The 22,504-nt window shown below is 39.0% G+C and overlaps 3 protein-coding genes across 6 annotated transcripts in view; all 3 read right to left on the reverse strand.

The window, feature by feature from the left end:
* Positions 1-65: 65 nt before the first annotated feature.
* The window catches only part of LOC117263029 (major histocompatibility complex class I-related protein 1-like), a 58,068-nt gene continuing 35,629 nt past the window's right edge, over positions 66-22,504 (reverse strand). For 3 of the 4 annotated variants that reach the window (XM_078175879.1, XM_078175881.1, XM_078175884.1), the window contains 3 exons: positions 2,240-2,341; positions 1,856-1,873; positions 66-1,674 (listed from right to left, as the gene is read on the reverse strand). In XM_078175879.1, coding sequence (XP_078032005.1) covers positions 1,604-1,674; positions 1,856-1,873; positions 2,240-2,341 — 191 coding nt within the window. In that variant the 3' untranslated portion in view covers positions 66-1,603. Of the gene's footprint in view, positions 1,675-1,855; positions 1,874-2,239; positions 2,342-2,782; positions 3,086-22,504 lie in introns of all 4 variants that reach the window. The other variant, XM_078175880.1, reaches the window with a different exon arrangement.
* LOC144467386 (major histocompatibility complex class I-related protein 1-like) lies at positions 4,978-8,316 on the reverse strand. Its single transcript, XM_078175891.1, has 3 exons — positions 8,159-8,316; positions 7,103-7,372; positions 4,978-5,270 (listed from the first exon to the last, which is right to left on the reverse strand). Exons 1-3 carry the CDS (start codon positions 8,205-8,207, stop codon positions 4,978-4,980), a joined length of 612 nt encoding a protein of 203 aa, XP_078032017.1. The 5' UTR covers positions 8,208-8,316.
* LOC117263169 (major histocompatibility complex class I-related protein 1-like) lies at positions 11,573-19,170 on the reverse strand. The gene is made up of 8 exons (XM_033636348.2): positions 19,077-19,170; positions 18,686-18,955; positions 17,944-18,222; positions 15,367-15,669; positions 14,400-14,506; positions 13,373-13,390; positions 13,177-13,218; positions 11,573-12,501 (listed from the first exon to the last, which is right to left on the reverse strand). The coding sequence occupies exons 1-8, from the start codon at positions 19,123-19,125 to the stop codon at positions 12,484-12,486; spliced, it is 1,086 nt and encodes a 361-aa protein (XP_033492239.2). The 5' UTR covers positions 19,126-19,170; the 3' UTR covers positions 11,573-12,483.

The raw sequence follows: 22,504 nt of genomic DNA on the forward strand, positions 1-22,504 counted from the left end.
GACTTCCAAAATAGACCAGCCTTTGAAAACTGTGGACTTTATTAAAAAGCAAAACATCAACACCAAAAGAAAGAGCAACAGATTTAATTTAGATATTCATTTATGATTATCAATACACAGAAAAATGTCCCAAAAATTGTGAGGATTCCTATGGAAGCTGTGTATTCATGTCGAATGATATTGTAACCTTTCACACAGATTAACATTTAAGTCAATATCAAATAGATAAATACACAAATAAGCCTAGGCTTCTCAAACAAATCCTGAAATAAATAAAGGAGGCAATACATGTATAATTCAACTTCAGTATAAAGATATAAATTAGTTATCATAGTTGAATAAATAAATAAATATTTTTTTCTTTGAAGGACCTTTTTCAAAAGATTACTTTTATTATTACGGATTCTTTAATTCCATAATTGTACATTTATTTATTTCAGGGTATATTTATTTCATAATACCATATTTATTACCCACCTGTTTTTATTTCCATTTTGTACATATTCAAATGAATGGGGTGTGGTTATTGCACAGATTTAGAACAAAGCAGCAGCACAAGATTTAGCTAACTGGCATACACTGTGGTCCCTTTATTAATGCAGCAGGGAGCGCCAGGGTTTGTGCTGGCTGAATCTGAGTTGCTACAGCCCATATTGCTATTTTCGAAGCTACTGTAGCTGTCATATTTTGTGGAGATGGACTTCAGTTAAAGGCTGTAGCAACTCAAATTCAGCCTGCTCAAAACCTCAGCACCAGGTTTAACCTATGTAACAGCAGCAAGTTTGCTGATCTGGTGCACAGTCGAGGCAGTCAAGCATCAAACCCCCGATGCTGGGTCACAAGCAAGCTGAATTTGTGTTGCCACAGGTGCAAGCGAAGGTCCGTCTCCACAAAATATGACAGCTACAGTAGCTTGGAAAATAATATGGGGCACTGCATTTGAAGAATTTATTGTTTACTGGACCACGAATGAGATGACAATTAGCTTGCTAGTGCACCCTGTGGTCCCCCTGCCTCACTTCCAGCTAGGACAGTACTCTGCTGGCATGAGAGCAGATGGCAGCTGTGGTGACAGACCTTCAGTGGCTGTAGCTCAGTATGCATGTTAAATATTGTTTTGACCTTTCATCAGGACCCGCAGTTGGTCGTGCTGTCATGGATCTATTGAGTCCGCTGACAAGCAACACCATTCTCTGACCTTGACCTAACGCATCTTAAAGCTGCCTTTAAATCCTTTAGTCACCCAAGCAAAGAGCCAATACTCTGCTACTTTATATCTACATTATACCTGCTCAGGCTCAACTACAGTGACTGGCCCAACTGGCTTCAGGCAACTACATGTGAATGCCATGGCTCAGTAGTCCAACCACCATCACTGTCTGTCTCATTTAATGTGCTTTGAGACAGATAGGAAACACACTGTTGCATCAGTGTTAATAAATGATAAAACATTTTCATAAAATTCACATTTGAAATATAAATTAAAAAAATGTGAAATACTGTGATATATATACTGTGACTACTACTATACTTTTGCTGCATGAAGCCATCTTTAAATGTCTTTTGCTTCTTTAAAACTATAATATGACACATGCCAAGTTATTTACTTTTTTCTGTGTTCATCAACCGAACTTGGATCGAGTTTCTCAGTGAGGTCAGAGCTGCTGTCAGGAGCTGTAAGGTCAGACACAAACTGTTAGTGTTAAACTTGTCCATTTATCCTGCATTGAACTTTTCTAAACAGTAAATACAGGAAACCGTCTTGAAGAAGTTAATATTCACAGTAATTTGAAACCTTTTCAATCTACAGCATGAAGTGTGTTTCAGATCGGCTGCCATAAAAGGTTTTACTTACGAGATGGAGGACTTTTTGCTGAAATTAAAGCAAAAGACAAATCATTTGAGTTACAGCTGTAAATGCCAGAATATCTTTTGTTAGCTTTTTTATGATCCCCCCCGTCTACTTACTCAAACAGAAAAAATAAATCTATTCTACCCTTCTGTTTCATCCTTACTTGATTTCTTATCTCTTCTTTCCCACATGATCGTGGTATAGTCACATTATCATGACTAACAGGCTCTGACCCTGACAGCCCTTACTGTTAGTTAGCTCACGGGATGCAGGAAGCTGATTCTTGTTTCAGTTCTGCAACTTGGATAAAAGCATCAACTCAAAGACTAATATCAAAGTATTGAAAAAGCCAATTGAGCAGATGATCTTTCCATTTTTCTCTCTCACCGTTCTTCCATTTGTAAACAGTGAATCCAGTGGCAGCGATGAGGATGAGAGCAAGAACAACCACTGCAGCAGTGATGGGGATGTTCATGTCACTGGGCTTCTCTGTTGAACAAAAAAGTGTAGTAGTAATAATTAAGACCTGTACAGACAGAGCAGGTCAGTGACACGGACACTGTAAATAAATGAATAAATATAAACTTAAATGTTCAAAGTTAAAGTTCTCCTCAATTCAGCAAAGCAGATACATTGGAATAAAATCATGTTGTGTAGGTCTCATTGGCCTTGTCATATTTGTGGTAAAGACAATGTAGTCTGTAAAATGCTTTAAACTTTCTATGACTTTAAGAAAATTGAACAATCTTGTTAGGCCCACATTATCTGACCAGTGATCCTGAAACAAGCAACACATTGCTTTAATTAAATTCTTTAATTGTTTTTTTATTAGTTTTCTGAAGATGATGCTTAATCTGAGGACAAAAGCTAAAATCCCCAATAAACCACAGACATGCAGTTGCATTCAGCACCCTCTTATCTCACTCTTACCCCAGTTGGTCCTGATCACTGCTTTGTCCAATTTGGTGACGATGTTGTCCTTCACACCAGAGAGATGAAACACACAGTCGTACCTCCTCCAGTCTTCAGGTGTGACTGATGAAAGGTTCAAGTCAGCACTCATCTGGAAGGATCCATCGTTGTTGGGGAGGATCTTTCTGATGTTCACGTCGTCATGAATCTCCTCTCCATCTTTCCTCCAGAACATCATGGCTCTGTCAGGGTAGAAACCTGTAGCGTGGCAGCTGACTGGAGAGGAGGGAGACTTCTGGAGGAGAGACACTGAGGGAAGCTCTGGAGCGAGACAGAGAAAGGGGACGGAGGAAGATGAGAAACAGTGAAAGAAAATAAAAGAAAAGAAATATAAAAAAAAAATCAATAAGGAGAAATCGACACAAGGAATAGAGAAAAAGGAAAGGAGAAGTAATTCACGACATCACAGCTGTAAGCACAGTGAGTCTCCATGCTGGTTCATATCAGTAGTAATGTAGGTCATTGCTGCTGGTCAATCTTAAACAGAGTAACATAAGTAAATCCACAGAGTCTACAGCCACGCTAGCAGCCTGATGAGGTTGTACTGAGGTACAGCAGCGCTTTGAGTTAAATGTTAATCGCAGCATGCTATTTGGGTACCAAATTTAGGGCCTCTCTATGCGTATATAGATATCTTTGTAAACATATTTGCTTGGCCACTTGTCTGCATGCAAAGTAGACGAGTTTTCTAAAACTGAGATATTTTTAAATGCCTTCTTTGGTGCAGATTTTTTAAAACTCTGGTTACTGTGTATCTGTGTGGATGTGAAAAACGAAGCATTTGGGAAATAATGATGTCATCTTCTCAATTTGCACATACCAATTGCTGCTTTGCGTGTTGAGCATGCGCTAGAAATAACAACAACAACAACATCAGACTACTGGTTTGCCAACGTTTTGTTCGCATTGCTTGGTCTAATGTCTCCATTTAAACTTTGTGTTGCGACACCACTCCATGAACGAACGGAGGCGTCTGCTGCACCCAGTGGTTTTTCTCCACCTCAGCATCCATGGTTTAAAGTCCACCCAAAAAGATGATCTTAGATCTTGTTTTGAAAAGGGTAACATTAAGGCCCTGACACACCAAGCCGACGGTCAGCCATCGGTGAATGTTGAGCTGTCGTTGAGCATCCGCCGCCATAGCTGGTGTAGTGTGTTCCGCACCATCAACCCTCTTGCTAGTCAGGTTTTTTTCTGGTGATACGGCATGTTGAATTGGCGTGTGCAAAGCCCCTCGGTGAATTTAAATCACTTTGATTGGAAGTTAAGCTCTCCTCACGAGAGGAGAACGGAAATGAGGAAAGTAAACAAACAGCTTAAGTCAAGAGGGAGTGAGACCAAAACAAACTTGTTACAAAATGGGGGTTTTTAGACACTGAGCTCAGAAACATAACATGATGGTTTGTCTTATTGTTCATGGCGCAAGATAAATATGCTTTGTTCCATCAGCATTGGATTGTGTTGTCAATGTGCTAACTGGCTAACTGGTGTTAAGATGCTCTTTCTGTTTAACTTTTTCAATGATGATTACTGACTACCACTGTCTGCTCATATGGAGGGGTATTTACTCTCACGCAAGCGCAAAACATATGTGCTTGTTGCCCGTTGGCTGTTGTCTTTGCTGTGTGTTCATGTGCAAGTTTTGAGACTCAGCCAAAGTCAGCCGACGCAGCAGGGGGCCTTCGATGCCACTAGTTCTCTTAAGTTTGGTTTGTCTATGCCTTTAGCCCGAACACTTAACTACCTTTGTGATGAGGGGAGACTGCTGAAGACACCTAATACCAGCAAGTGTTTGGGGTTGTTTTTGTGTTGCGGAAGATATTTTGTAAAACGAAGGTAATGTAGACAGAATTTTTTCTGTTAAAAAAAGGGGGAAAATATCAATTTTCAAAAACAACAACAACAACAACAAAAAACCTTAATTGCAATCCGTACAATTGGTTTTGAGATTTTTGAGTATGGACAAATAAATGTCAGTTAGATGGTGCTGAAGGAAAAGTCAGAGGATCACCAAAGTCACCAAAGTGCCAGTCTCTTCTGATAGATGAAGGCCAAATCAAATCTTACTGCCCAAGAAAATGACCAAAAAGAAAGTCATGTCGGACTGATTGCAGACTTCATGAACATTGTTGTGTCCACAAAACTACATCAGGTCATGTAATCCTACCTGTTCTCAGCAGAAAGCTCTTGGCAAAGGCCACATACATCTTGAGGAACTCAGGACAAATCTGCGTAAGGTACATCTGATTGCATTTTGTCCTAGCTTTCTCAGCATCCCATCTCAGTTTGGTGACAACAGCCTGTGGTTTCGGAGCAATCCATGTGTATGTGTTTACATCCAATGATATGTAGTCTTCTCCATTGTAACCGTATTGATTAAAAGCATTTTCCTCTCCAGTCTCATCGTCCCACTCACAGCCATACATCCTCTGTAAAATGTGGTCACCTAAGAGACAGAAACAGAGACTGTAATTTACAATGATGGACAGATAATATCTCCAGTGGTAAAAAATGCACTGCTATACTCCCAGTCTTGTGTTTCAAGAGCAGATAATCAGTGCACTTTTTCTTTAAGTGAGTGACGGAACCCAGTGTTTTGGTTTTTTTTTTTTCAAAGTTTCAAATTTAGAATGGTAGCTAAATTCCCAGATGACTGCCCCAGTCAGGAAACCAAGTGGGTTTGTCCTCTTGGATTCTGTGCCCATTTAAATTGTTATATAAAGTCACTCAAAGTCACTTAATGGCTTAGGGTTTAAAACGCTGACCATGAACTGCAACGTCCCTGGTTGAAGTCCAGCTGGGCACCATTGTTGCATCTCTCTTGATCTCGACTTGCCTTTGATATCTGACATCAGTAATGGTAGTCAAATCAGATCGAGGTAGCTGCAGTTTCTAGAATCAGGTACTCTAGGTTGCTCTGCTGAATGCAAAATTTCAGTGCATGATGGGAGACACCTGGCTGTTCCCTGATCCAAAGCTCAGTGACTCAAGATATTTGACCACAAACATTACATGTAATAGAAACTCTTTGTGTAAAGATTTTGAATTTATTAGTCTGATTTTGTGCAAATTAAGTTTTTCTGTACCTATTGTACATGATAAAGACTTTAAGCCTACAATATTAGAATCTTACATACTCTGTTAATAACTTTTTCAAATGTTAGGGCCCTGTCACACATGAGTAAATGGAGTTGAGCGACCGTTACCTGATAGGTTAATATTTGTGCTGAATGTGGGCAGTGCCTGCTGTGACGCACACAGAAAGCTAGCTTCCTAGCTAGTGTAAGCTGGTTTACTAATAAAAACCCCAAGACATAATGTTATCAGTACATTTTCCGTTTACTTGTTCCATGCCTGTCTTTCAACTCACTGCCAACCAGGCATTATCTCTTGTGTGGGACACCTTGTATTTTTCATCTACTATCATACAGTATCAGGTGGCTAGACACAGCAACAATCAATGGGCCTTATTTTAGTGTTTTCTTAGATTTGTTCTTAAGAAAAGTCCTAAGAAAAGTCTGCATCAGATTCACAACATCTTTTTAAAATGATCAATCCCACTGTCCCCCTAAATTGAAAGTATGTGAAAGTCAATCCTAATAAGCATAGGTAAACGCCCTGGCAATCTCCATATACGGGCATGAGAATGCAGGGCCATGTGCACACACAGAAACTGAAAAGAAGAAGTAGTTGAAAGAGGTAATTTAAGAATGCCTAACCAAAAGTCTAAAGAGGATAGAGCACCAGATCTCAAACATAAAAAAACCCTTCTATTTTGAAGATGAGGTACTTCTGCAGAATGTGAACACCACACGAGCGGTCATATTTGGTAGCAGGAATGGGTTCACCAAAGCTGAACTCCATGTGATGCCAAGATGGGAATTTGCTTTGCCATCTAAAGCAATGGACTTGAATGGAAGTAAACAGGTGGTGATTATTCCCCTATGTTATTGTCTCTCATGTGTGACCGTGCCGTGTGTTTGGAGTCTTGAAATAAAACCTGTACAGACGGATTTTAAACCCTTCAGTCCAATTCTCCGACAGGTTATTGAAGGAAATTAAGGATGTCTTCCTGCTTTTTCTCCTCCTGTGTCTGTCTGTGTGTGTGTGTGTGTGTGTGTGTGTGTGTGTGTATGTGTGTAACTGTGATGATATTTCTACTATTGATTGATCTTTTGAATTTCTCAAGGCTGGAATGAGTTTGGGTCATTTTATGTCATAAACAAAACAGAAGAATTTAGCAGTAAAAAGTTAAATACAATATAATACATACTGTACCTCCACTGTGGTTGAAGCGCTGCTTCAAGCTCTCCATCTTGGCTTTGAACTGATTAGGCTGAATCTTAAAACACTCTTGAGTGTACCATTCCAGGTGCCGAGGATTGTTTTCTAATAATTTTTTCATCCAATCCTGTTTTGGTTCGACTATCTTTTTGTTCGTGTCACAGTAAGCTGCCAGATGTTCATCAACCACTGCAGCAGACACAAGCTCTGGGACGTTTGGGACTCCAGAAGATGCAGTGAAGAAAAACTTCAGGGTGTGTTTCACTGCAGGACAAACAAGGTTCATACATTACATTCACTGTAAATAGGCTATAAATGTGGGCATAGGTTTTGGGAGGGGTGGACGAAACCATTTTGCACATTCAACTTTATACAAAGGAAACAAATTTAGATAAACAAATAATTAATAATTTAGTTTTGACATTACTTTCTGAGAAAAACAAACAATTTATTTCAGGCTTCTTGAGGGTCCCCTTCCTATTGGGGCCTTGGGTAATCAGTCTCGCATTTCCCCCTGTTGTGACCCCCCACCCCCCCAAATGAAGTATGAAGCCGACCAAGTTAAGTCATGACGTCATGATTTCACATCCCGAACACAGAGATAGCGTAAAAAGAAGAGAGAGATAAGAGTAATAATGAAGCGTTTTAACAAGTGTTCAACTGGCTGCTCTGCACGTATATTTAAAGTTTCCTATAAACCCCAGTTTGACATAACATTAAAGAAGTAAGTTGATCTACAGAAAAATAAACGCTACAAAGCAATCGTGAAAAAAAAACCCCAGCAGAATGCAGGAAATGAAGTGTTTGACGCTAAAATGTCCAGAGACCTGATTAATGTGCCCCCCTTGGGCCCTATAATAACAATAAACATCACGCCACTGAATATACACACATCATCATCACACTCTTCATCTATAAATTTAGTATGATGTAATAGAAACACATCAGGCATATCACGTTGAAGTGAAAGTGAAACTAAATTGCAGGTGTGTCTTGGAGCTACGCAGGAGCAAAACACAGAGCCGAGTGGAAAGTGCAATGTGATTTTACCTGGAGATGAAATGTGACAGAGGAGCAGCAGCAAAAATAACGGCTTCATCTTGTTTTGAGAAAGATGTGTGACTAGAGGACCGAGCTGGGTCTCCTGCTGTGTCACTTGTGCATGCAACGCTCTTTGCTCGCGGAGGGAGGTGGGAGTGTCTCTGACGCAACTAGATTAGGGACTGTACGAAATTTATTGGGGTGGGGAGGTGTTTGAATTTTGTATTTCATTTTATATAAATGCGACACCATGCAGCATTATCAATACTTTATCTGGATTTTTGAAAAAACAAACAAAAAAACAAAACATAAAAAAGCTTCTTGGACTCTTTGGATTCAAGAAATAGGACTGCATACTGGTTAAAACATATATATTTTCTTTGTTATCTACTGTAACTAATGCTCAAATTGGGGTAACTAATGTGCCTTATGATAGATATACAGGAATAATTGAGATTTTAAGAAATTAGTTGGATGATATTTAAACTATAGACTGAAAAAAATGGACATAGCCTAGCTACCATGTTGTCACCCCTTAGTTTGTGGACTCTTGTTTTTAAGCCTCAGGTCTGGCACTATGGCTGTTGCCATCTTGGTTTGTTTTTTTGTTTGGAGGCAGAGGGGACCATATTTGTACACAAGGGTGAAGCTGTGGAGGAGAGAGGGATGGATCTGATTGGAAAGCTGAACACATTCTCAGTCTGACCTCTTCAGATATTGATGTTTGGTCATGGATTGTCCACGCTGAGATATGACATGCAAGGTACTGTAGGTAGGTTGGTTGTTGACGTTCTGTCAACTTCTGTCTGTTACATCCATTATCTGTTTTCAAAATACAAAATAAAATAAATGCACTATGTTGATACAACACTGTGAATCTACGTTTTTTTTTTTTCCTTCAACAACAAATGCATGTAGTTATGTTTCGCTAACACACACACACACACGGCTGGGTTTAGGCAACAAAAGCACATGGTGGGGTTTAGGAGAGAAGAACAGGGTTTGGCTTTACAGTCTTACTGGAAGCGAACACTGGCCTCCTGGGTGAGGGTCGGTGGTTGTTGGACCCATCCACCACCCTTCCCACCCACCCTACTTCGACTTCTGCTGCTTAACTTTCATTGTTGTCCCACCACGTCTCCCCCTGATGCTGCTGGGCACCATTTAAACAATAACGGTAACCAGACTAATAACAGGACAGCTTTTTGCGTTAGTGTCTGATGCCGGAAGTCACTGACCAAGCACTGGTAATCGAGTGAGACCAGGTTTGCTGGGGACACTATCACTACAGCCTGTGACAATTGCATACATTTAAGCCTTAATAAAATGTAAATGGGTGAGTTATGTCAAAATGTGCCCTTGTACAGTTGTGATGAAGGAAGAAATTAGCTCCAGAGACCAAAAGCGTTTTAACCGTTTTTTGTACCAGGCTGTAAACATGTTTATTTCTGCTGTAAAGTTGGGCAATTTAACTTTGGGGGTCTATGGGGATTGTCCGGCGTCTGTAGCCTATATGGCATGAGCCATTCCAGAAAGTTAATGAACTGTGTGGTTGGTGACCGAAAACGGAACTAAACTCAGAATCTGCTGAAGCAGCTGATGCGTTCAACGACATGTTCAACAGCATAGTAAAAACATGAAGACATAAAACTCAGTACAATAAATAAAATATCACTGAACAGACAATAAAGACATAACTATCTGAATGATCAGATTAACCAAGGAAATGGGCAGGTATAAGTTTTTTTTAATAGACAGAAATATTGTTATATGATTACATATATAAATAGTTTATATATGTGTTACTTTTAAAAATGATTTGCCATCAGTTGATTAAACATCTGGCTGTTATTTTTCCAAATGTGAGAAAATTTATTTATACGTTCGCTGACTTCACATTTTCACTTTATAATGACAAAGTTTAAAAGAAATAAAAAAAGGAAAAAAGAATAGCTAGCAAAATGATATTTGCACTACGTGCATCACAAATGAAATAAATTAAATGAAAGACAAATGCCTCCAGTTCAACACACTGCAGCCTCAGTAAAATCTATATAGTTAAATTAATACCACTATGATAGGGTCGATTAAAACTGAACTTTATATGATCTTTGTAAAGGTATAATTTACACCTGAGCTCTGGGTTTGTATTGTATATGTGTACCTAATAAAGTGGCCCCTGCGTGTATAATGCAAATGAAATGAGCTCCACTTTGACTGCTTACAGAGGGCATATTCAATTTCATTACAATTAGGCCCTACTTTCACTTTCCATTAAGTATCAAACATTTAACAAAACGACTATTAATGAACCACAATGTCAAAGCAGGTTTCATTAGAAATAGAGTATTATTACATTACTTATTGCATTGCTATTTTTTACTCTGAAGGAAAACTCACAAGCACAGGTCTCACAAGCACTTGCAGCAGCAAACTCAACCTTTTTAACTTTGTCTTTACTTTCTCTTGTGTGAAGCATCTGTTTGTGTATGAGGACGTTTCCTGTGACCTGCAGTGAGTACTAAAATGATTGCACTGTCTGAATTGCAGTTCACAGTGTGAACAGTTCCCACGCACCCAAACTGATGCAGCTCCAACTACAAACTGTACAGGCTATATAACTCTAACAAATGTAGCCTACTTAACAGTACGTTACATACTGTATTGTATAAGTAGACTGTCCCTGTGTAAAATGCACAGAATTTTAAAGAAAATGAAAAGAAAATTTAAAGAAAATTAAAAGAAATGTTATCAAGAAAGATAAAATCAACGCTTTAAGATAAGGGTTTATTTTGGAAATCAATTTAGAAAAAATACAATACGATCCTACCTGAAGATGCAACCTGACAGAAAAGGAGCAACAGGAATACTTTCTTCATCTTGTTGAGATAAAGACGACGAGCTGACCTGCAGATGAACTTCAGACCTGAGTGAGGAGTGTGTTCATGACTCGAGACATGAGAGGTGACAGACAGTTCATCACTGAAACAAACTGAGATACATGATGTATCCTGTTTGCCGAGGCATGAGAATGAAGGGGGTGTGTCGCATGAAGCAGGAGGGTTATAATGAGATAGGGTTAGCTCAACATTTATATGGAAAGTGAAGATCAGGCTCCCAAGAGAGAGACTGGTTTGTTTGTTGGTCACAGTGACCTTGACCTTTGACGACCAAATTCTTTCTTGAGTCCAAGAGAAGTTTGTGCCAAACTTAAGGAAATTCCCTTAAGGTGTTCAAGAGACTGAGACTTATGAGGCTACAGTTACCTAGACCTTTGACCTATGACCACCAAAAACCAATCAGTTCACTGGGTGCTACGGTTGACTGATGGTATGAAGGCTGTATAGCTACTGAGGCACAGTGCAGGCAGAGTGGTAAAGACAAACCTCCACACATATTTGCAGATCTGTGCCGTGGCAGTTGACCGGGGTCTCTGGTTATCAAAGAATAAACTGCTGTAAGAAACAACCATCACAGCAACATGTTTACTGAATTCTTCTAAAAACGCTGAACACTGAAATGCTTCTTACAGGTGAACAAGGCTTTACTCTGACCAATAAGAACTCAATTGAAAATGGATTTGAGACATTTTCTTGTTCTGTGTAAACACTTTAATTTCTTACGTGTTACTGCCTGCCTCCACTGAAGCTCTGTCTGTGCTTGTCTGCTGCTAAAGTCCAAAATACATTTCCTATGCCTTCACTTTAATTTTGTTCTTCCTCTTGCCATAAATAACTCTGCCAGACCTCAACTGCCTCTGTGTTACTTCTATTCCTGGGTTGTAACACAGGTTCATAGTGTAGTGAAAGCTTAAACAGTGTGTCCAGAAACCATCATCTGACTTCCAACAAAGTTTGACAAATAAAGTTTAAATTTGTAGTTTATAGCTTGGGCTCACTGCAGAGTCTTCATTAATGTGTTTCAAGAATGGAAACATCAAACAGGAGTCCATGACATAGAAACTAAAGGGCTGGATGTCCTACTGATCACCATCAAAGACAGATGACTGCCTAATGTCTAATAATATAAACCAGAGAAGGTCCAAGACTAATAAGAATTCCAGAAAGAGTTTGCAGAAACAGCTGGACAGCAGCATCAGTTACTCCTGGAGGAGTTTCCTCCACAGTTATGCTTCTGTCAGCTCTGACTGTCGCTTTAATGATCTTGTTTGTTGCGTAAATAAATTCACACCGGAGCAGTTTGAATTATCCTGTGATGTTCTGTCTGTTTTATTTATATCTACATATTCTATTTATATATAACATATTTTGATATCTGTATATAATATATCTATAACGGTTTTGATGCCACAGTAAATTCATTGGAGTCCTCTTCTAATCTTCACAGGGAGCCTGTCAAGACAAATTAATAAAGGGACAAACTGAATAACTGGTAAGGTATTTGAGACATTATTAATGTTCATTATGTAAGCAATTTATATGTTTTTAGACTGTACATAGGTGTAATTTTGCAATAACAGCACTGTACTATACTTGAGTACTTTTAATTTCATGCTACTTTATACTTCTATTCCCATACATTTCAGAGCGAATCTCACAGTGTGTGGCGGTGTATTTGTCTGCAGAGACTCTGCCCTTTGCCTGTACTTTCTTATTTTCTGTGTTTGGGGAGTTTACGGTCATAGCCCCACAGTGCTCGGGTGAGGTCAGGGCTTTATAAAAAGGTAGTGACCAGGTGCCAGACTGTAAGCAGCAGACATCTTAAAGACACAGAATAAAATGCAAATGCAGTGAGGCAACGCGCCAAACAACAGGGAATCTGGGGTTGGCAGTTACTTTCAGTGTCATGCATATTTACAAACAGTAAATATACAGTGAATACTTCTTCCACCACTGATCTCTGTCCCAACAGGCATCAAATGTGTGTATGTAGTTCTATGTGCTTCCTGTAGCCACACTGCATCACTGACCCCAAAAAAATCTCTCTTATGAGGAATGATTTTGTGGGTTATGGAACTTGGACATTGTGTCATGTGCACAGCTTGGTTGAAACAATGACCTACTCACTGCGGTCAGCTGTGTTGTATGATGGTGATGAAGAGTCCGAAGCTAAAGTCAGAAAATTTGTGAAATTATGTAATCACATGAGAGACAGGATTAGGCATTAAGGATTGATTAATAATTTTTAGAAACACATAATAGCAGACACATTAAATTCATTCAATAAAACAAATATATTCTATTTTCAGAAAGGAAAACTCACCGTTTGCAGGTCTGAATCCTGAAATACAGATGAGAGATTACAGTATTAAATGTTAAAGAAAACATTAGAAAGATATTTTATGAGAGGAAACTAAGGAAACAACTGCATGTTTTGAAGAATTCCTCCATAAATTTCATAGATTTCGGCTTTGAATATAAAGGTAGGAGAGCGGCTTTTATATATGCAGTACATCTGTGATGGACTTCTACTGTGTCCTTTTGGCACAATGTCTTTAACATATTGGGCCTCATTCACAAACAGTGATACGCACCAATCTCAACTTTAACCATGCGTACCAGTGTTTTACACACAAATCTGGGATTCATCAGTATTTTTTCACCAGCATTTGCTTGTACTCTGCAAACACATTTAGAACTGCCTCAGACCATACGTACCCACAAATGATGAAGGCCCAGCTGACTTAGAAAATGTAAACACCTTTGAACAATATACATGGCATATTAAAACCACATTCTTTAAAAAGGCTTTAATAGACAATATTTAAATCCGGCCAAATGTATTTAATAACTATGAAATTAATGCTTTTAATTGTGTTCTAATGATGGCTACTCCCACCATTTTTAGTGCCATGAAATTGTTGTTATTATCATTATTATTATCATTATTATTATTATTATTATTATTATTACATTCACAGATGCTCACTTACTGCCCACACTGGTGTGACAAAGCCTTAATATGTGCAAAATAATAACTTTACAGCTTTCTCCATGATACACCTCTTGGCAAAAATATTTCTTTATATAATGAAATGGGGTCGTGACAGTTTGCTGACTGCAAATGAATGAAGAATGAATGAATGATTTTGATCATTTGGATTCACTAACATACACACGATGGTAAATATAAAATTGGCCAGTGATCTTAAGTCATGAATCTGAGGACCTTTTTGCATGTTTTTTTGCACGTTATTTTATAGAGTAGAGTAAGAACATTTCTGTGCGCATGTTGGTGAATGAGGCGCAGAACCTATGCTAAATCAAACAGTAGAGTAAAAATAGCTCACATTATCGTTCCTTCTCCAGATAAAGACTCCAGTGATGCAGACTGTCAGCAGCAGCACTCCTATAACAACTCCAATAACAGCATCAGCAGTAATCTGTGAGGGAGAAACTGGAACCACAACAGAACATTCACACTTTGTCTCAACCACTGGATAAAAATCAATATGTTTAGTTTACAATGGCTTTGATAAGGACAATATTATCACAATTGAGAGAAATAATGTACAAAACTATGAAAATAAGACACAACTGTTAAAAAGCACTTATCCTGTAAATCCAAGATTAGTAAGGATTAATAAATGATTTATGATGATGACCTGATACAATATTTTTGTGGGCATAACTTCTTTAATTATGATATAGGGTTGGCTTGAAAAAAACAAAACAAACAGGTGAGTATTTTCAATTTCCTTCACGCCTGATCTCAGTCTCCAGGTAGACTCACAAGTCAGTCTTTAGACGCTTTGCTTAACTAAATCAGAAGGCGGAGATCTCTGATTGTCTGGTGGCGAGACTAGTCTCCAGGCCACCAGGAATGCTGCTCATTCTCGCAGCAAATTTTTCCAAGAGGGCACTTGTGGTATTGCAGCATAAAAATTGCCTGCAGTCCCAAAAGTATTTTCCCCATAAGAGAGACATCTATAAAACTTTTGACAGCACCTCGAGCTACAAACAAGGTCAATTACAACTCTTTATTGTGAATGTTTGAGCCATGGTGGTTTTAAAGTTGTAAAACTTTCCTTGACCTGAGAAAAAAGATTCTAAAATCTGTGACGTCATCACAATGTAAAGCCTATAAGCCAAGCAGGAACTCGTGGGCAGGGCCAGAGAGAAAGACACTACTGCACATATTCACTGGGGTTCATATCGCGGAAGTAAACTCAGATGCTAGAAAACTTTATTGGCGTTTGTGCCAGGCGAGCAACTCCACCAGAATGACTAGATGCCATCTCACATCTATGGTCTTACCCCAGTTGGTCCTGATCACTGCTTTGTCCAGTTTAGTGATGATGTCCTCCTTCACACCAGAGAGATGAAACACACAGTCGTACCTGCTCCAGTCTTCAGGTGAGATTGATGAAATGTTCAGGTCACTACTCATCTGGAAGGTTCCATCGTGGTTGGGGAGGATCTCTCTGTGGTCCATGCCCTCATGAATCTCCTCTCCATCTTTCTTCCAGGACATCATGGCTCTGTCAGGGTAGAAACCTGTGACATGGCAAGTGACTGGAGAGGAGGGAGACTTCTGGAGGAGAGACACTGAGGGAAGGGCTAGGGCGGGGGGCATGGTAGAGATAATGGAGGGGAAGGGAACGAGACAGAGAAAAAGGATGGAGAAAGATGAGAAAAGCAAACATGAAAGTAAAGAATACAAAGTAAAAGAAGGATGAAAAAAATCAATGAAGAGAAAACAAGGTAAGGAATAGCGAAAACCAAGAGAAAGAGAAGCAACTAAAAACATATGTGTGTTTGTAGAGGTAAGTCACAGTTGTAAACACAGAGAGTCTGTATGCTGATTCATGTCAGTAGCAGTGGTAGATAGTTGCAGCCAATGCTAATGTCAACATGCTAACAATGATAATTCCAGTATGTTGATGTTTGGCAGGTGTAATGCCATCTTGGTTCTGCATGTTAGCAAAATTATATTTGCCAATTAACACTAAACATAAAGTACAGCTAAGGCTGGTGTCAGTGTATTTAGTTTTGCTGGTATTTGGTCATAAAGAAAAGTATTAGCTAAAAATAAATTTTGACCTGATGAGGGCAGTAGATAAAAGGCAGAGGTTAAAGGTTTTTATGACCCATTCTTTGGGGACCATGAATGTATGCAACAAATTAAATGACAATTCAATGATATTCAGTGATGTCTTTTTTTTTTACTCTTCTCTAAGATTAGCTAAAATTTTAAGAGTGGTTGAGAGCACTCTTGTCAAGATAAGATAAAAGGCATTTTGTTTTCACAGTCCACATTTTTTTTTTGTCCATCACAAAAATCAATTATGTTAGTTATTATGTTGAAGAGTAATTGCAATGATTGGAGTATTACATTCATGGGCAAAAGTAATACAACTATATTTAGTCCATTGATCCCAATTACTGTCATTTCACTTTACTAAAGTACAAAATTGGGATACTTTTACATTACTTGAGTATTTTAATCTAATGCAAACTCTACTTCTACTCCACTATTCTTCAGAGGGAAATACTGTACATTTTAAAAAACTACAATTATTTAATAACTTTAGTTACTAGTTGCTGTACACACTTTTCTGCATTTAAAACCTTTGATTCTTAAAGATATTTTTTTGGCCATTTTGCCTTTAATGGACAGGACAGGTAAGCTTGAAAGGGGGAGAGAGAGAAGGGGGGGATGACATGTAGCAAAGGGCCACAGGCTGGATTCGAACCCAGGCTGCTGCGGCAACAGCCTTGTACATGGGGCGCCTGCTCTACCACTAAGCGACCGATGCCCCAAAACCTTTGATTCTTAAATATGTTTTCCTGACTGTACATATTTTTACTTAAGTGACATTTTCAATGCAGGACTTTTATGAATAAAAGAGTAGTTTGCAGTGTGGTATTAGTACTTTTATTTGAGGATCTGAATACTTTCGCCACTGCTGCTACTGACACATTTACATCATCACAAATGCTTTGCTATTTCTGTTTTTTTAGATTTTCCTTTAACGTCAGGAAAACATAAAAATATGTTTACTTTCTTTATTTAACAGTAAGTCAAGAAAGTTGTCAGGAGACAAGTCAAGAAAATGTTGCTGCATGAGGCCCTTTGTCTTTACATACTAGAGGGTGTCACACTTTAGTCTCTGAAAGTATTTTCAAAGTATTTAATTTATGGTAGGCATTACATAATAATCACTACATGGTGCATTAAAATGCATAACATTTCACTTAACACCAACAATGAAATGTTATGATGAAGCATGCATTATTGTAGCTGCATCAGTATGTACTTCACTTTACTTAACACATACAATAATAATTTATCAATGATAAGTTATCATACTGCATGGACTATTGTAGTACACAATCAGTTCTTACTACAGCTGATTTTTGATGTGTGTATAGGTGAGTATAGGTAGTATAATGCATTTTAAGCCCCATCAGTCAACCTCTAGATTATAGTCAAGAGCATATGTGAGGCACTTGACACTTAAAATGTCACATCAATAATGTTTTATGGCCGCCGATATAAAGCATCAGAAAGCATTATGTGTTTACAAGTGTAGTTATATAGCATTATAATATACTATGAAAGCCCTCATAATGCATTACAGATGTGGGTTGAAGAAAATGTTACCAACTTACTAAACTCATGCTAACTGTGCACTGTCTATTACAGTCTCAGCTCTGATAGAAAGTGATGTCAGAGCATTCAAAACTGTCTGTCCCAACTAACTGGTGAGAGCAAAATCAAATCTCACCGCCACAGAAATCGGACAAAAACAAAGTCATAAGTGACTGATTGGAATCATAATACAATAGCAGTCTGTGTCCTTGAAACTACATTAGGTAATATGATCCTACCTGTTCTCAGCAGAGAGCTCTTGCCAGATGCCAAATACATCTTCAGCCACTCAGGGCAAGTCTGATTGAGGTAATTCACATAGAAATTTAGTTTTGCTTTGTCAGTATCCCATCTCAGTTTGGTGGTGACAGCTTGTGGTTTCAGAGCAATCCATGTCAATGCCTTCAGGTCCAATGATATGAAGTCTTCTCCATTATAACCAAACTTTGTAAAAGCATTAACCTCTCCAGTCTCATCATCCCATTCACAGCCACTCATCCTCTGTAAAATGTGAATACCTGGGAGACAGAAACAGAGACTGTAATTCATAATGATGAACAAATGTCTTAATGATCTTAAAAACTCACTGTTAGTTTTCGAGTCTGGCCATGAGCTCATAATTCAAGTGCAGATTATTAGTGCCCTTTTTCTTTATATGAGTGATGACTTAATGACTTATATATGACTTTCATATAATTCTTGCTATTGTTCCATGAATTGACCAATGACTGCAAAGTCAGTGTCTTCTTGCATTATGTGCAAATCAAACTCTTGTATAAAGAGTTACACCTGTTTGACACCTGCAGTCTCAGACACAGTCCCAGCTCTAAATACCTTGCAGACACCTGTAATGAGCACCTGAACATGAATATATGTGCATGTTCAGAGTAGAAAATACAGTATATGTGTTGGCTATAACAAACCAGAATGCAGAAGATTTTTGCTATAAAAAGTGAAATATAAAATACATAAATTCTGTACCTCCAGTTTGGTTGAACTGCTGCTTCAAGTGATTAATTGTGGCTTTGAAGTCGTTATGTAGGTTCTCAGAACACTCTGCATTGTACCACTTCAATTGCTGAGGATTGTTTTCGAGTAGCTCTTTCAACCATTCTTGTTTTAGTTCTACTTTCATGATGTTGGTGTCACAGGAACCCAGCAGAATTTCATCAAGCACTGCAGTACCCACAAACTCTGGGAATTTTGGGACTCCAGAAGATGCAGTTAAGAAAAACTTCAGAGAGTGTTTCGCTGTAGGACAAACAAGGTTTATACAATCAGTATAATTATAAACACATTATCATCACACTCAGCTGAGATAAAAGTGAAACTAAACTGCAAGAGCCAAGTGACAAGAAAAAAGTGATCTTACCTGGAAATGAAACGTGACAGAAGAGAAGCAACAACAGTATTTTTTTCATTTTGTTTTTATACAGACGTGTGGGGAAAGGACTGAGCTGACTCAGTTGTTTGGTTTTCTGCGGTTTTTCCTTGTGTAAGAGATGGGAGTGTCTTTGATCTGATGAGAGATGGACGGATGATACAGAAGTTGGGAAACTTGTTTTTCTCCTGTGAAGATCACTGTTTCAGTACATTGTCTAAGACTTTACATCAAATTAAGAGTAACATGTGACTTTGACAGCTAAAGCTTCAAGAGTCAAAGGTGCTTCAGCAAATTTTTCATTTTGTTCGACAGTTATGCAGTTAAACTTTGTGATTGGCATATTATAGGGTTAAGAAGAGAGGAGAGTATTTGTGAAATATAGTGATCGATGTGGGACATAATTATAAGCATGAGAACATTTACACCTGATACCACATAATAATGTAATAAAAGTAAGAGGCTAATTTAATAAGTGAACATAAGTCAGCATTAAAATAATTTAATATTGATCTCAAGTCATCAAAACAAGATTAGAAGAAATGACTCAAGTTAAATTTACAAAAATAAAAAACAAAAACAATAGTATATGTATGTTTCTAATCTCAGTCTTAACCTAGATATTCTTCATCATGGCTTTTTGAGTCTGGTGATCAGTCTCATATATTATGTGCACATTTATGACTGTGTGCTTAAGGACCTCTCATGGTTGTAGTGATTACAAATTGTTAAAACAAATAAGGTTTTATCGACACACTGCAATGACTGCTGACTCCTCTTCACTGGCCAGCGTCACACCTGGGACACGCTGCCTGCCTGAACAGGGTGTGACGGCTACCTCACTAAATCGCTGAAGCTTGCATGCCTGCGGTGTTCACACAGACAGTGTTGATGCTGCAGCACTGCTGCAGAGCTGCCTGCTGCTGTAACTATTGTATTTCCACAATTAAAAGCCAGTACTCCCTTCATTATGGAGCCATGCAAGTAAGTGCTTTGTCAACAACACAGTCATGCAAATATTTCGCAACAAAAAGCCTCGTGTCAACAACTAAAGGGAGTCTGTCCACAGAAACATTGTCAGAGGGCCTCGATTTTGAAACGGAAACAGGAAAGGCTGAGTAAAATAGAAATGTTTATATTCTATATAGTCTATATTCTTCATGTCACCTACAGATACAAACATTGAAACTGTAGTGAAAGGTGGTATAATGTCAACATTACATACGTGCTCACATATAGTGTGTGTGTGTGTGTGTGTGTGTGTGTGTGTGTGTGTGTGTGTGGTACACCAGCTGCACAACAGCAGAGAGGAAGGCGTTTCAGAGGGTCATCACCACAGCCCAGAAAACCACAGGTTGCCCTCTCCCCACCCTGGAAGAAGAACTTTATAGTTCCCACTGTCTCAGCAGAGGCCAAACCATTCTCAGGGACCCAACACACACAGGACACTCCCTGTTTGAAATGTTGCCCTCAGGCAGGAGATACAGGGCAATTAAGACCAGAACAAACTGGTTCAAGAACAATTTTTATCCCAGGGCAATAATTACACTCAATGACAATTTGCACTAATGAATGCACATGTAGGTTTTTGTTGCTGCTGCTAAGTGGATGTGCAATGGAAATGACAATGACAATAAAGTATCTATCTATCTATCTATCTATCTATCTATCTATCTATCTATCTGCTTTTGCCTTTGTCATGGCTTAAAATCTGACATCCATGGAAAAGATGAAAAGTCCATATTAAACTCACATTGTATCTATTTGTTCTGCCTGATTTAGAGGGGAAAGAGGGGAGTCACATGTTGGTTGGATGTAGGTTTGAATAGAAAGCCAATTATTCCCAGTACCTTTATTTAGCACTGTCTTACATGTGTGTCTGGAGCACTTATTACTGAGTACAATTCACCAGGTGCCATTTATGGGCAAATTAATGCCACAGTATGCATCCTAAATATTTACATTGATGGGGAGCAGGAGCTGATGACTGACTACCGTGTAAGTCATGCATCTTTGGAGGTCTTGATGAGGTTGCAGCCACATGAGGGGACCCATGGCTGGGGACACCATGTCACAATTCTAACCACCCTGTACTGGATGGCACATGGGTTGTCTTATATTGAGGTTTGCAGGGCTTTTCAGGTCTCAAAGTCCTCTGTGTGCTGACTGGTTCACATTGAAGCAGAGAAGATTGCGGCCTTACGCCAAACAGTTATGCGACTGCCTTCTGGCCAGGAACTTAGAGCAGCTGGCAAAGAGTCCTGTCTTCTCAAAATGTGTGGGTGCAATAAATGGATGCCACATTTGCATCAAGACAGCAATGTAGCAACCAGCCTGTGACCATCATCACTCCGTATTGGGAGCCACTGCACGGGAGGGTACAGGGCCGCTTTAACAGCCACCGTGCAGAGGCTCGCACCATCAATGAACAAGCCTTTGGAATGATGAAGATGCGTTGGAGGTGTCTGCTCTTCAAGGCTCTGGAGGTAAACCATACTTTTGCACCCACTGTCATCACCACTCGTGCTGTGCTTCACAACATCTGCTTGACAGCAGGGGACGTCCTGGAACCACTCCAAGATGGTGATGATATCGTTGTGCCTACACCATATCCTGTAAGGGGGGGCATAATGTGAATCTTGTGTTGCTTTACAAACAAGACAAAAAGGAATGAAACTTCTGTGCTCACAAGTAGCCTGACCTGCAACAAAAACAGTCTTTGGATTAAATCATTTATTTACAAGTTTCTCAAACAACTAAAGGAATTTCTTTGTGGCTTCCTCATTAGCCCTTTGTGAGGTCTGGAACCTCTCCTCCTCCCTGGCTGCCTCTTCCTTTACAAACTGCAGGAGGGCAGCTGCTTTTCTTTGGTGGAGAGGTGCTGGTTGAGGTTGATGGCTCTGCAATCTCCTCTTGTGTGCAGCTGCTGGTGTCAGGCTAGGCCTCCTCCTCCTCCTCCTCCCCCTCCTCCCTCATCTGAGGCCACAGCAGCCACAGGTGCCATGTTTTCCCCATCACAGGAATCAATCAGGACAGGAGGCTCAATAGATGGCCTCCCCCCACTGGCATCATGCATGGCAGAAAACCACGGCCATGTAGCTGCTGTGGCCTTTTTCTGGTCTGTCCCTTCCCCTGATATTCCCTCATGAAATAAATCACAATAATAGAATAATAATAAAAGGTAAATAGTGACCTTATATATATGTATATATATATATATATACATATATATATATATACTGTATATATATATGTATAACAACAGCAACAACAACAACATATATATGTATCTAGTCTGACTATTTACTTTTTATTATTCTCTTTATAGTCCCACAACAGAAGCCTGGATTATAAAGGTCTGAGTCATTTTTATGACAGTTAGGCCTGAACAATACATCTTTTAAGCATCGCCATCGCGA

The sequence above is a fragment of the Epinephelus lanceolatus genome, chromosome 16, assembly GCF_041903045.1.
Source record: "Epinephelus lanceolatus isolate andai-2023 chromosome 16, ASM4190304v1, whole genome shotgun sequence".
Taxonomy (NCBI): Eukaryota; Metazoa; Chordata; class Actinopteri; order Perciformes; family Serranidae; genus Epinephelus; species Epinephelus lanceolatus.